Below are 14852 nucleotides of genomic sequence, written 5' to 3' on the forward strand. Positions count from 1 at the left end.
AAACTCGTGACCTATGGGTGACTAAAAAAGAAAGAAAGAAATGATGGATGCATTTGTATTAATGTGTATTCGGTCCTAGAGTTTTACCAGTCATGATAACTTAAACCATGGAACTTCAGTGCTCTCGTGTTATGTTAAAGGTAAGCTATATTCCGTATAGTGGCATACGGTCATTTCAGGTTCGGGGTAACTTTATTTTTAAATATCTCAAGTGAAGTTTCATATGTATTACCTGTTTAATTTGCAGCGGACTCACAGGATAAGCTGGAAGGAAGAGGAGTGAGTGCGCGGCGCTTCGGACACCTCACTTGTCTTTCGTTAGTATCGAACCAGCAGAGGCAGCAGACGGCAGTGTTATGACTTGACGTCCTCTCCAACACAGGCCAGCATGGATAAGAGGCTTTCGTAAGTCGATTTACTTCCACCATTTGGTATGGCTCGGGAATATGAAGATGAACAAGGCCAGGTTGCTGTTGATGTGCTGCATGAGCAAAGTATGAAAGAACCCATCTCCCGCTCCTTGCTTGTGCCTCCTCCGCCAGCCTTGAGCATATCGATTTGTATGCGTACAGTAATGGTAGCATGTATGGCACGTTATCTCTAAGTACTGCCTTAATTAATGATGCATGGTGCTAATTATGCACAGGAATCTGTTGCCTTAAAAGAGTATTGGAAATATTAACAGGGGTTCCAGATGACAAGCGACAGTAACGTTTACATTTCTGGAGTTTGAATCAGGTAAGGAAAACATTGATTGGGCCTTTCATGCCCCTGTCTCTTGTGGAAGATATCAGTGACAGTACATTAACATTAATGAGCATTTCATGTAGGCAAACTGCCAGTAGCTAATACTGATTGTGTAATGCTTTGTGGTAAAGTACGGTGTTCGTAAGCAGCAGAAATACAGATTTACTTCATCGTCTCCCAGGTTTATGTTTTTCAAATATTTTTATGGTGGTAAATGATTGTTTGCTGCTGATGTTGTTTTCCTTGTTTTTATAAATGCTTATTCCAATTCACATGTGTTTGTTTCTCAAGCATAATAGCACACTTCTGTAAATGCACTCAGATCAACCAAAACTAAGTACGGTATTCCAGCTGTACTGTACTAGATTTACATATTCATAAGCCGGCCATGTCACTTTGAGTACACCGCTTCCCGTCCGGTCAGCGAAGTTAAGCAACGTTGGGTCTGGTTAGTACTTGGATGGGTGACCGCCTGGGAACACCAGATGCTGTTGGCGTCCCTACGTGTCAAGTGGGGTTGGTGGAGGATTAGTGCCCCTCCCTGTAAAACAATTAACTCTAAGCCCTTGACCACCCCATTTGGGATACATGGCGTCTGGCAATGGATGGATGGATGGATAAGCCGTCCTTACCTAACCTAAACTAATCAAACTCAACAAAACAATCCTGACATAGTAAAAAATAACCTAACTTAATCAAACCTAGCCTAGTCCTGGCATACATAACCTAACTTAGTCTAACCCAACCTAACCAGTGGTAACAATCAGACAAGGTGAAATGTAAAACCAGATTATTATCGGTACAGTTGTGTAGCTTTTTGCAAATGTCCACCATTATGCCTGGGTGTCTGGGAAACAAAACATGGGATTGAAGACAAGAGGGAAAGAAGCTACTACAGAGCAGTCATTTACCACCATAATCAGAAAAATATGAAAAACTGTATCAATAAGTAAACTGGTGAGGTCTTTCACAAACAAGTATCTTCAGGCCATAGTTCTCTCTGCCCTAAGTTTTACCGGCCTCTAGTTTTATTTAGGCTGTTTTTGTTAGGTTAGGTTAGTTAATAATAATTAGGTGAGTTAATAATAATAACAAATAATATTTGGGCATAAACACAAAAGATCCAAAATCTAAGTCAGGAAAGGCGGGCCAGTGTGACTAGGGTGGGAGGCCGGAGTGACTTGAAATCGATCTTTTTGCTGCTTATACTGAGATGTACATTTACCTACAGCAACCCTTGTTTCATGATGAACAAATATCCACAGAAATAACATAGTGATTTGGTTGTTAATGGGTATTCAAGAGACTAAGAAAAAAAGTTCGATTTTGCCAGAGTTGTGCTAGACATGGTTAACATGACCAGCAGCCTACATGGCTATACCTGTGACATAACAAGACGCAGTCATTGAAACAACTCTGTGCATTCTTCATTTCATTGTGTAGCACAATAAAAAACACCATCAACTGTGACTGTGAAGACATCTGGGAATCATTGTCATACCGGTACCAAACTTTATTCATTCACAGGGACACATAGCTTTACATGCACATAGTACGGTATGGTACTGCGAGATGGGGCAATCGAGCCCTTTGGGACGGGGGTTGTAATGACACACTTTTAGCTGAAATACTTTATGGTAAGTATATAAATTCTGAAGTGATTAAATTTGGACCAGTTTATTTTCAACAACTCATCAAATATCTGCAAAGATGCCATTTTTATTACAAACTTGCCAATTTTGACAGTTCGAGGCTAGAGATAGGGATTTGAAACACATCCAGGGCCGCTAGGGTTTCTGTCCACAAACACTACGGTACTAGTATCTGACTGCGTAGACCCGAAAATTATAGCTGCCAATCAAAACGTAAGCACAGGTCGTAGTAAAAGATCACCTGACAAAAAGATCATCTATCTATTCATTGTCAGATGCCATAATCCAGAAAGGGGTGGCCATTTGACTTTTGAGTTAGTTGTTTTATGGGGAGGGGCACTAACCCTCCACCAACCCACCTGTTGACACATAGGGAATACCGGTATGTATGGGTTGGTTTTATGGTTATGGTCAGTGTTGCTAATGGTTTCCTGGCATACAGGAAACCATTTTGTCACTCAATGTAAATTTGCCTGAAAAGGAAGTAAGAGTAATAAAAACGACAGGAAAGATGGGATAAATAGGAATAGAGGACAGACACAGAAAAAAATTATAAAGGTGAAGGAAGAAGTGGATAGGATTACATCAGGTGAGTGTATGATGGTCGCCACCAATGAAAATGATTGTAGCCTTTATTTGTGCTGAACTGGCTATATGCAGCAAACCCTCAATGTTTGACGGTTCTTTTTGTGACAATTTAGATTTCCTCATAAAAGTCAGGAACTGATTCAGGTTCTTTTGGTATTCGCATTTATGTTGAAGTTTCATGTTTGAAGGCTTCAACAGGCTTACATGCATTGGCCTTGGCCACCTAATGGCAGCCCTCCATACTGCTTGATCTCTGGCAGCCTCCCTGTTCAGAATCTTAACTCCGAGGTCACACTTAATGGCCTCGTCCCAGGTCTTTTTTGGTCAGCCCTTCTCAACCCCACCCCCAATATTACTCTCCTTACTTTCTGCACCCAATTATCATCCCTCATCCTCTCCACATGCCCAGACCACCTCAATCTACCTTTCATCATCACAACACCAAAACACTCCAATCCCATCCCACCTCTCAACTCTTCCATTGTAAACCTAGCCCCCCCAGGCCTTGTGCACTGCATGTCCACCTAATCATTGTCATTTCTGTAAGTTTGAGCCTGCAAATATCCTCTTCCTTTACTGCCCAGGTCTCACTACCATACAGCCTTACACTCCAAACACATGCTGCATACAAAGATCCCTTAGCACGTAGGTAGAGCCCTCTCAGTGTCAGGAGAGGCAACAGCTCCTTGCACATCTTCCAACCATTTCTTATCCTAGCCACAGAGTTAGCTTCAGCCCATCTCCAGCACATAACATGTCTTCCAAATAACAAAACTCGTCCACACATTCAAGAGATTCACCAGCAAGTTCAGTCCTTTCCCACCTGACAGTCTTCACCTGCTCTCCCCAATATGTCCCACATGTAAAATCAGCATTATCTCTCATTCTGCCTTTAATACCACACCATTTCTTATGCACCTACTTATCATAAACACTGCACAAGATGGAATTACTTCTCACACCCTCGTCGCAAATTTCACATAGGCTAGCCACTTTCCCTCTTTGACAGTACTGCCACCAACACTAGATATCATTGCTTTCATTTTATGTGCATTTACTTGTAAGCCCTTGTGCCCCATGCCATCTCTCCACTTCCTAAATCTTTCCTCCACCTCCCATTCATTCTCAGCAATCAACACCAAATCATCAGCATAGAGCATCTCCCACGGGAATCCACATCTGAAGTCACGTGAGAGGGTTTCAAGTACCGTGATAAATAACGAGGGACTCAAAACTGACCCCTGATGCACACCAACATTCACAGAAAACTCATCTTTCAAATCTCCATTCACTCTTACCTGGGTGCATGCACTCACATACATGGCCACAACCACCCTAACCAGCCACTTCTCCATCCCAAGCTTTCTCATTGCCCATTTCACCACCTCTCTAGGGACTCTGTCAAAGGCTTTCTCCAAATCAAAAAAAACAAAGTACAGTTTCCCTCTCTTTCCTATATACCGCATTTTTCCTGAAGCTGCCGAACATTGAATATGGCATCAGTGGTCCTCCTGCCTGGCATAAACCCAAACTGCATCTCATCAATATTCACTCTTTCTCTAATCATAGCTTCTAGAACTCTCTCCATTATCTTCATTCGTTTTGTTTTGTTTTTAAAGGCTCCAACATGCTTGCATGCATCGGTCTTGATCACCTAATGGCGGCTTTCCATGCTCCACGATCTATTGCAGCCTCCCTGTTCAGTCCCTTAACCCTGAAGTCACGTTTAATGACCTCGTCCCATGTCTTTCTTGGTCTGCCCCTCATAACCCCACCCTCAGTATTAAAACTTCTCACCTTCCTCACCCAATTATCATCCCCCATCCTTTCCACATGCCCAAACCATCTCAGTCTACCTCTCCTCATCACAACACCAATACACTTCAGTCCCATCCTACCTCTCAACTCTTCCATCATAAACGCAGTCCCCCCCAGACCTTGGATGCAGGGACACACTACACAACCACCTAATCATTGTCATTTCTGTATGTCTGAGCCTGTGAATATCCTCCTCCTTTGCTGCCCAGGTCTCACTACCATACAGCATTACACTCCTAACGCATGCTGCATACAAAGACCCCTTAGCACGTAGGGAGAGTCCTCTCAATGTCAGGAGAGGCAAGAGCTCCCTGAACTTCTTCCAACTACAGTACTTCTCACCCTAGCCACAGAGCTAGCTCCAGCCCCACCTCCAGCACACAACATGTCTCCCAAATAACAAAACTCTTCCACACACTGAAGAGATTCACCAGCAAGTTCAGTCCTTTCACACCTGACAATCTCCATCTGCTCTCCCCAACATGCCGCACACATAAAATCAGCATTATCTCGCAGTCTACCTCTGATACCACTACGGTACCTCTCTTGTGCACCCATTTATCACACACACTGCACAAGATGGAATTACTTCCCACGCCCTTGTAGCAAACTGCACATGGCCACTCTCCCTTGTATTTGACAGTACTGCCACCAACCCTAGATAGCATCACTCTTGTTTTATCTACATTTATCCTTAAGCCCTTGTACCCCATACCATCTCTTCACTTCCTAAACCTTTCCTTCGCCTCCCTTTTGTTCTCTGCAATCAACACCAAGTCATCAGCATACAACATCTCCCACGGGAGTCCGTTTCTGAAGTCACGTGAGAGGGCTTCAAGTACCATGATAAACAACATGGGACTCAAAACCGACCCCTGATGCACACCAACGTTCACGGAAAACTCATCACTCAAATCTCCATTCACTCTTACCTGGGTGCAAGCGCCCACATACATAGCCATAACCAACCATCCAGCTACTCCTCCAACCCAAGCTTTCTCATTGCCCACTTCACCACCTCTCTGTCAAAGGCCTTTTACAAATCAACAAAAACAAAATACAGATCCCTTTTCTTCCCAGTATATTTTTCCTGAAGCTGTCGAACAATGAATATGGCATCAGTGGTCCCCCTACCTGGCATAAACCCAAACTGCATCTCATTTATATTCACTCTTTCTCTAATCATACCTTCAAAAACTCTCCATTACCTTCATTATCTGATCTAAAAGCTTTATACACCTATAATTTCCTCTTTCCAGGGCATCACTCTTCCCTTTATACACATTTACAATTACACTCTTCAGCCAATCATCTGGGACAACACACTCATAAATACCGTAATTATATTTATCATGTCAGTGACTGACCTCACCCCTATATCTCCCGAGGCCTTCAACATTTCGGCAGTCAACCCAGACACACCTGCTACCTTCCCCACCTTCATCCTGCCTATTGCCTCACTCACAGTAGCAGCATCAATCAAAGGCCAAGGGCCAAACACTGGATCTGCTGGCTCCAAACCTTCCCTGTCACAGTCAAACTCCTCATTCAGCAACAGGCTATAATGCTCTCTCCATGCATCTTTTATATCCCCAATGTTCACCACAACCCTTCCTTCATCATTTTTCACACATTGCTCACCTATAATTTCCCGATTATCCCTCTTCATCTGATTTTCCAACTTAAATATCCTATTTTTCCTTTCCCCATGATTAAGGTTATCAAGTAAAAGTCTCTGTGTCACAGACTTCGCCCAGTATACCGCTCTTCTAGCCCTACACTTGGCAGCCAAATATTCCTCCTTGCTACCACCCTTCTTCCATTCCTGGAAAAGCCTTCTTTTCTCCTTAACTGCAGCTTCTACACCCACATCCCACCACCAAGTTACTTTATGTCTTGGTGGTCCTCTTGTCCAACTGCATATTACATCAGTAACTCGCAAGAAATTGTTCTTGAGGGCTGTGTACTGTTGATTAACGCCACTGTCTACAGTTCCCTGTTCAGCCACCATTCTCCTCATCTCGCTATAGAAGGCATCATTATCTAATCTAAAAGCCTTATACCTCCATAATTTCCTCTTTCCGGGGCATCAATCTTCCCCATGTACACATTTACAGTTACACTTGCCAGTGAGTCATCTGAGACAACACACTCATACATAATCATATTTACCAGGTCAGTGACTAACCTCTCTCCTATATCTCCTGAGACCTTCAACATTTCTGCAGTGAACCCAGACATACCTGCTGCCATCCCCACCTGCATCCTGCCTATTGTCTCACTCACAGTAGCAGCATCAATCAAAGGCCAAGGGCCAAACAGTGGATCTGCTGGCTCCAAACCTTCCCTTTCCCAGTCAAACTCCTCATTCAACAACAGGCTGTAATATAGCCCACTGTTCACCGCTACCCTTCCGTCATCATGCTTCTCACACTGCTCACCTGTAATATCCCGATTATCCCTCTTCATCTGATTTGCCACCCTAAATATCATATTCTTTCGTCATTCATAAATAATTAAATATAGAAATATAACATGAGTTGCATCCAATGACATGTATTGCATCAACTCTTTGCATGACCAACAAAGTGGTCTTACATGGGTCAAGGATGCAAGCAGTGATTCTCTAGCCCTGCCAAAGCAACACGTGAATTGCAGTGTTGTACCTTATATCGCATGTTACATACAGTAACATTAAAAATGAGTGGAATAAAACGGGTGAACGGTTGTGTAGGTACCAGCTATGTTAATTCTGTGTATCCTTTCAGTTAGAAATTGAGATGCCTCACTCTTGATCTAGCCTGTGCTAAAACAGCACATAAATAGCAGTGTCATATCTCACATATTACATTATTTATGATCAATATGACATTGAAAATGAATGTAATAAAGACCAAATGAACAATTGTGCAGGTATCGTATGAGCTGTATGGATTCGTTCTTTTAATGCATACAGAATTCATGTGCTGATAGACATAAACTCGGATGAATGATCATACCCTAGTGCAGAATGGCTGCTACCAAGAAGGCATTGAATTAAAAAATAATAATAATAATTGAATTACATAGCCTTTGTTTCACTGAAAATAACAGCTTGGTGACAAGAGCTAAAATAAAGGAAGATAATGCAGTTTTTTAAGAGGAGCCTATGGAGTCACATGGAGAGACAGGCTGACAAATGAAGATATAAAGGAGCGTTGTGGTGTGGATGTGGGTGTGATGGGAAGCGTTAGGAGGAATACACTGAGGTGGTTTGGCCATGTGGAGAGGATGGAGGGCAAAAGACTGACGAAGAGAGTGTATGTGAATGAGGTGGAGGGGGGAAGAGGGAGGGGGAGGCCGAGGATGAGGTGAAGGGATGAGGTGGAGAGGTATATGAGAGAGGGGGGTGTGAGTTGGGAGCGGGGCAGTGAAATGGCGGGGGACAGAGCGACGTGGAGGTGATTTGTTTGTGGTCACCCTGAACGGGATTGAGGCGTCTGGCAATAGATAGATAGAGAGATAATGCACAATAACAAAGAATTACAAGAGGCAAAGATACAACCACACAAATCAGTGACTGAACATTGATGAAAGCAGCAGCTGGGGGTGCCAGTATGGTCCAGCTGATGGACTTATTTCAGCTTTTAATTTTTCAATTTTTCAATATAGCCATAACATAAAGTTCTTGATTTTGTTGTTATTGCCAGTGGCAAGATAACTATCCATTTGGTAATACTGGTACACGCCTTTGGGTAACACGGATGATATAGACTGGACACAGACCTTGATACTCAAGTCTGCCAGCTTTCGAAAACTCTCACTCTTACGCTTTCTTAACACCCTGCCCCTCGTAAATTGCCCCCTACTTATACCCACCATCAGGTAAAACACTGCAAGGGACATACCGTAACTGTTTTGAAATCTTGAACATAAATGGTAGTAAAATAGCATTAACAAAAACAAAATGTTAAATATACTGTAAATGATGGTGATGCAGCAATTTGAGCTGTTTTTTTTTATAGACCAACACTCTCAAGGAAAACAGTATTAGATACATTTCACGTGATTAACATTTGATTTTCAGTCAAAAAATTATGGAGAACAAAGTAAATATATCTACCTAGCAGTATTACAGAAAGCTGCCTGAATGCCCCCAATAGTGTGTTTATTGCTGATCCCACTGACTGGACATATCATCAGCACACCAAACTCAAATGTATACATTTTAAAACCATAGATAGCAGTGGAAGACTAACTGTAGTTGTTGAAAGCTAACTGGGGGGCTTCGCCCCCAGACCTCCAGTAATGATAACTTACCTCAAAGCATGCAAAATAAAATGTCAATCTATCTTTCTGTCTGTTGCCAGATGCCTTAATTCCGTAAGGGATGGCCGCAAACAAATCGCCTCCCTGCCATTTCATTGCCTTCCCTCCAACTCACACCCCCTCTCTCATGTACCAGTACCTCTCCACTCCATCCCTTTGTCTCATCCTCAGCCTTCTCCTCCCTCTTTCCCCCTCCACCTCACTTGCATACACTCCTCGTGTTATTCTCTCACTCTTCATCCTCTTCACATATCCAAACCACCTCAGTGTGTTTCTCCTGTAATTTTGTCGCATTCACATCCACACGACAATGGTCCTTCACTTCCTCATTTGTCAGTCTCTCTCCATGTAACTCCACATGCTCCTCTCAGATAACTCATTACCTTCGCCAAGGAGATTATGTTTTCACCACTGTCCATTTGTTTGTTAGTTGGTTGGTTTGTGAGCAAGATTACACAAAAACTACTGAATGGATTTCCACAAAACATGGTAGAAGAGTGGGCCTTGGCCCAGAATAGACTCCATTAACTTTTGGTGCAGATGTGGATAAAGGTGCGGATCCAGGATTTTTTTTTTTTTTTTTTTTTTAAACATTGCAAGATCGGGTGTTTATCAACATTTTCGTAAATATTCCATGTTGGGCCTTGGGTGAAGCATGAACTTTGCTGAGTGCCATTCTCGTTTCCACTGCTGTCACTCGACTTGTGTCCTTCCAACAAGATCCAAGCTTCACTTCCATACATTAGAGTTGGTATCGGTATCACAGTACCGTCATGCAGTAACTTTTTCTTTAACTTCCGTATTTCTTATCACTGCTTTCAAAGAACCAGCAACCTTTCTTCCATGTTGTACCCTTTCAGGCACTTCACCTCCCAAATTTCCCTTAGGCCTCATCCACATGTGTGCTTAAGCATATGTTGGCAACACAGCTGGCAGACATGTTTCAGTTCAGTTTTGAACACTGGCAGCAGAGGTGATGGGATAAGTGTCTCCATACGTTGTCTGCTGGGACTTCATCATGATGTTGCCAACATGATCTAGATGCTGCTGCTCCCAACATGTTTGAAGCTTGTTCTTTACTGTGTTGCTTACATGTTGCCAACACGTGTTTGAGCACAAGTGTGGACATGCCCTTACTCATCACACTACCCAAATACTTAAATGCACTAACATTTTCTATTTCCTCATCATCCAACCTCACTGTACATTCTGCGACTTCATATCTCTCAAAGACCATGACTTTATTCTTCCCTACTGTACACTCGCCTTTAGATTCCATTTCATACACACTTTCCCAGACTGATTCACCATGCCTTGCATTTCCCCTTCGTCTTCACTTAACAACACACTGTCATCTGCAAACAACAATACAGGAAGTTTCCAAACACTGCCCTCTCTCATTAGGACCGCTCCATCATCCACTGCTCTGCCTTGTAGTCATTACTCGTTTTACAATGATTCGGTTTATGATAATTCGCTACAATGATAATAGAAAAGTTCCACCCCAAAATTCAGTATACAATAAACTTCCCGCTATAACGATTTTGCCATCGGAAAGTGCCAGGCACACGCAAGGTGACTGTTGCTTGTCTCAGGCAAGATGGTGGCCCCGGCGTGCAGGCACTGTTATGGTTTAGGTCTCGCCACCCCTTCAAAGCCCTGTCTTTTCAACTTGTTCATGTGTGCCCCCTGTCATCGTCACCTCTCAGCCAAACATCGTACTACAGTACTGTGGCTTTGTGTGTCCAGTGGTAAGGTCAGTGCCAGTGTAAGCCCCAGTGCTATGGTAGGTGCAGGTATGGATCCCAGTGCTAAGGTTGGTGCAGGTATGGGCCGGATTCCCCTCCCCCTAACCTGTTCCTGTCTTGACTCAGAGGCTGACCGCTAGTGCCTGTAAGCACAGGCTGTCCCCCATCCTCGGGGGGGATGACTTGGAGACGACTTGGGGGGCGCGGTAGCACAGTGGTAGCGCGCCGGACTCGTAATCGGGGGATTGCGAGTTCGAGCCTCACCCGGGCTGCCGTGCCGAGAGTGGTAGCTCGCTCCTGTAACCCTAGCGGGGCTATATAGTCCAATACAGGGCTTAGCTCGGGGGAACTCCATTTCTCCCATTTGGAGACGACTTGGACCAACACAGGAAGGAATGAAGGTGGGTTGTCATTTATGCATCACTCTTGGTTATGTGACTTTGGGAAGTTGAGTTGACGTAACCCCCCTTTTATAATGGGTTTCAATCTCCTGATTTACGATAAAATTGGTATACGATAAGGTATGACCTGACGTAACGCCATTATAAAACGAGTAATGGCTGTATCTCTGTTATAAGCCCATCCATATACAGATTGAACAACTATGGAGACATGACACATCCCTGTTTCAATCCAGTATTCAGATAGAAAAATTCACATGTTCTCTATCCACATGCACTGCAGCCTTGGCATCCTCATGCATACTCTTCTTAGCATTCAACAATTTCCTATTTATGGTAGCTACTCCATATATTCTTAGTATGGTATTTTCCACATTCCATGTGTATCGACAATGTCGTGCTTTCTCCAAATCCACGATCTGTACAACCTCTTCCATTCCTAAGACCTCGCTGTTCATCTCCAACTAATTCCTGTTATTTCCCTAACTCTGTCAATAAGTATCCTGTCATGTAGCTACTTTTCCTATGACATCAAGAAAACAAATGTCCCCATGATTATCACACACTTCTTTGTCCTCATTCCCTTTGTATATACAGGGGAATAATTATACCTGACCTCCAATCCTCCAGTGCTCTACCTTCCTTCCAGGCCAATCTGCACATCTTCCATAGCCATTCTACTGCTGTTTCTCTGCAGTGCTTTTTCATTTCCCAACACACTCCATTAATACCTTGGGCTTTCCCCCATTTTGACTTTCTTCACTTCTTCCATTACTTCCATCCTACTGATCTATTCCTCCTTTCTCACCTCCCTCCTTCTCCCACCATGTATACTCACATTACTTTCATTCTCTATGTTTAACAGTTCCTTAACTCCTAACTGATGGGTGTTGGTTCAAACCAACAGCAAAGAGGCACCAGATTCCTACCAGGTGTCAGTAGGAACTGACAGTGTGTTTGCGTCACAGTTTGAAGTGGCCGCCACTTTATCTTGTCACCCAAAGCTAGGGAGAGAGTCTAGCCAGTCGAGCCAACCACACCTCATTCGCCTCCCTAACTGTGCAAGGTGTAAGTGGATGTTTTCTTAATCTTGTCCAATTCCATTCCTGCCTCATATGGATTCTTGCCTCATCCATCCCTGCCAAGCCTCTTTCCAAGGATACTAGGAAAGGGCTTGGTGATAGTGCCAAATGGCGTGCCTTGGACGCCACTGTATTTATTTTATTTAGTAATGGAGAAGTTATCACATTGAGAGCAAAGCCATAGTCTAGACCAGAAGCACAGGCGTGCACACATCCTACCTTTCGTGTCACAAATTAGTCCTATTCCTCATGTCCTTACTCATCGACGCAACGACCCACAGACGTGAGGATATTTTTATTTGCAAGAAGAATTGGTGAGTGATATGGTCTTTAATTTAGTTCAGTAACTGCTGGCGGTATAGTTTCTGGGGGTATTAAGGTCTGAAAACGGGCCATTTTCAGAACAATTCCCGTGCAGGGAGAAGAGCGCACTGTGGCAGGCGGTATAAATAGCCCAGTGTTTGAGGGTTAAAGTGTTCTCTCCATCTTCTCACTTTTTCTCCCTTCACCAGTATCAGTTTACCATTTTTATCTTTCACTCCCCTGCTAACTTCTTTTTCACTGTGTCTAACTTTCTTTACCTCCTCCAGAACATTTTCTTACATTCCCTCCACTTTACACTGAAATTCCTTCCAAGTTCGTCATCATACTCTCTTCTCACTCTCTCTTACTAATCTTTTCACCTCACATCCTCTTTACATACTGTATAACTCTTCCATCTCTCAACTTCATGTCACTGCTTCCCATTCACTCACTACAAGCAAACCCAGGTTTAACCCTTCTCAGGTAAACCTATAATTTTATCCATACTTAGGTAATGCGGGGTCTGTCAGACCCCAATCTTTAAAAAATCGTCAAAAATACTTACAACAACTTTATTGAAACAATCGCTTTTACACAGCTTCTGTAGGCCCTTTCCTTCAATTTAGTGCAAAATGTATGGAAATATAAGTGATAAAATATTTTATGGAAAATTAAATGAAAAAACAATGACAAATTTTATACCATCTGAAATTAGTGGCTGCCATACCAACACTGATATGTTCCACCAGTGTTCTATCATTGCTTGCTGTACAGTAATGCCCAGTGTTTCTGTTAGCAGTAAGAGAAGCACGTCATAAAAAAAAAAAAAAAAAAAAGTTGTATGGAAGATATATATTTGGGAAAATAATCACAGGTTAGGTAAAGTGAGGTCCACTGGACCCCAAAGGCCCTTTATCGCGAAAACAGAGCCAGATCCCGAACTGACCGCATCACCTCCCTAAACTAATCTACTAGTCAGGAAGGTAGAGGGAAAACCAGATCCCAAGACCTTATAGTAATATATTAAAAACACTAAGAAAAATAGCGTGGGGTCCCACAGACCCCACATTACCTGAGGAGGGTTAATGGTGCAATTGGTTAAGTTAGAAGCCATCGCCAGGCGAGGTATCGTAAATCAGGAACGATATAACATGTAAAGTACAGTATATATAGGGATGTATTTTTGAGACTTGGATATCTGTCCCAACCAAGTCTAGACCCACCCAAATGAGTCTATGAAAATAGTTTTAAGCCAGTCCAAATAGCCTAACAGCTGTAAAAGAAACTAAGGTAAGTCTAAAACCAGTGCCTCTCTCACTTGTACCCAGTCAAGGTCAGTGGGTCCAATGATCCTGGGACAATTAAATCAACTTCTGTTGAGCACAGTAGTAATGTATGAATGATGGAGAATCGTCCAAGGTGTGAATTGTTGTGACAGAAGATCATGGATATTTTGATGGGGAATTCACTGGACAGGGAATGCAGTCGATGATGCCTTCAGGATAGCCTTTTCAATGGTCCCTCTTTATATCGTTTTAGTTACTGTCCTGGTTGTTGAGTTCCTTTATTTTCTTTTCATGTTTTCCGGCGTTACCTGTATTTAGAAATTCCTTTGTATTTTCAAGGCGTTTTCCCTTGAACAGCCTGAATGTAAACACATGATTTATTGATGTCACAGTTTTCAACAATGCATGAATTTGAGTGTAAAGTGGAGGGACTGTAAGAAAATGTTCTGGAAAGAGGTGAAAAGAGTAAGACAGGGTGGAAGTGAAGTTAGCAGGGGAGTGAAAGATAAAAATGGTAGATTACTAGTGGAGAAGGGAGAAAAAGTGAGCAGATGGAGAGAACACTTTAAGGAATTGTTGAACGTAGAGGATGGAAGTAATGCGAGTATAAGTGGCTGGGGAATGGCTGGGAGAAGGAGGGAAGTGAGAAGACAGGAAGAAATCAGTAGGATAGAAGTTGTGGAAGCAATGAAGAAAGTTAAATCGGGGAAAGCCCCAGGAATTGATGGAGTGTGTGGTGAAATGCTGAAGCATGGGGGAGAGATAGTAGTAGAATGGATGTGGAAGATGTGCAGATTGGCCTGGGAGGAAGGTAGAGTCCCGGAGGATTGGAAGTCAGGTATAATTATTCCCTGGTACAAAGGAAAAGGGGTAAAAGAAGTGTGTGATAATCATAGGGGCATTTGTCTTCTTAGTATAA

General features: G+C 42.9%; 1 protein-coding gene and 1 pseudogene across 1 annotated transcript in view; both read left to right on the forward strand.

Annotated features, from left to right (window-relative positions):
* Positions 1–337: 337 nt before the first annotated feature.
* Positions 338–14852, forward strand: part of LOC145417510 (dnaJ homolog subfamily C member 5-like) — a 259223-nt gene continuing 244708 nt past the window's right edge. Inside the window, exon 1 of the mRNA XM_080286219.1 lies at positions 338–405. Coding sequence (XP_080142345.1) covers positions 389–405 — 17 coding nt within the window. The 5' untranslated portion in view covers positions 338–388. The remainder of the gene's footprint in view (positions 406–14852) is intronic.
* Positions 1126–1247, forward strand: LOC145417634 (5S ribosomal RNA; annotated as a pseudogene).

The sequence above is a fragment of the Coenobita brevimanus genome, chromosome 110, assembly GCF_032717465.1.
Source record: "Coenobita brevimanus isolate Jiangsu-jjx chromosome 110, ASM3271746v2, whole genome shotgun sequence".
NCBI lineage: Eukaryota > Metazoa > Arthropoda > Malacostraca > Decapoda > Coenobitidae > Coenobita > Coenobita brevimanus.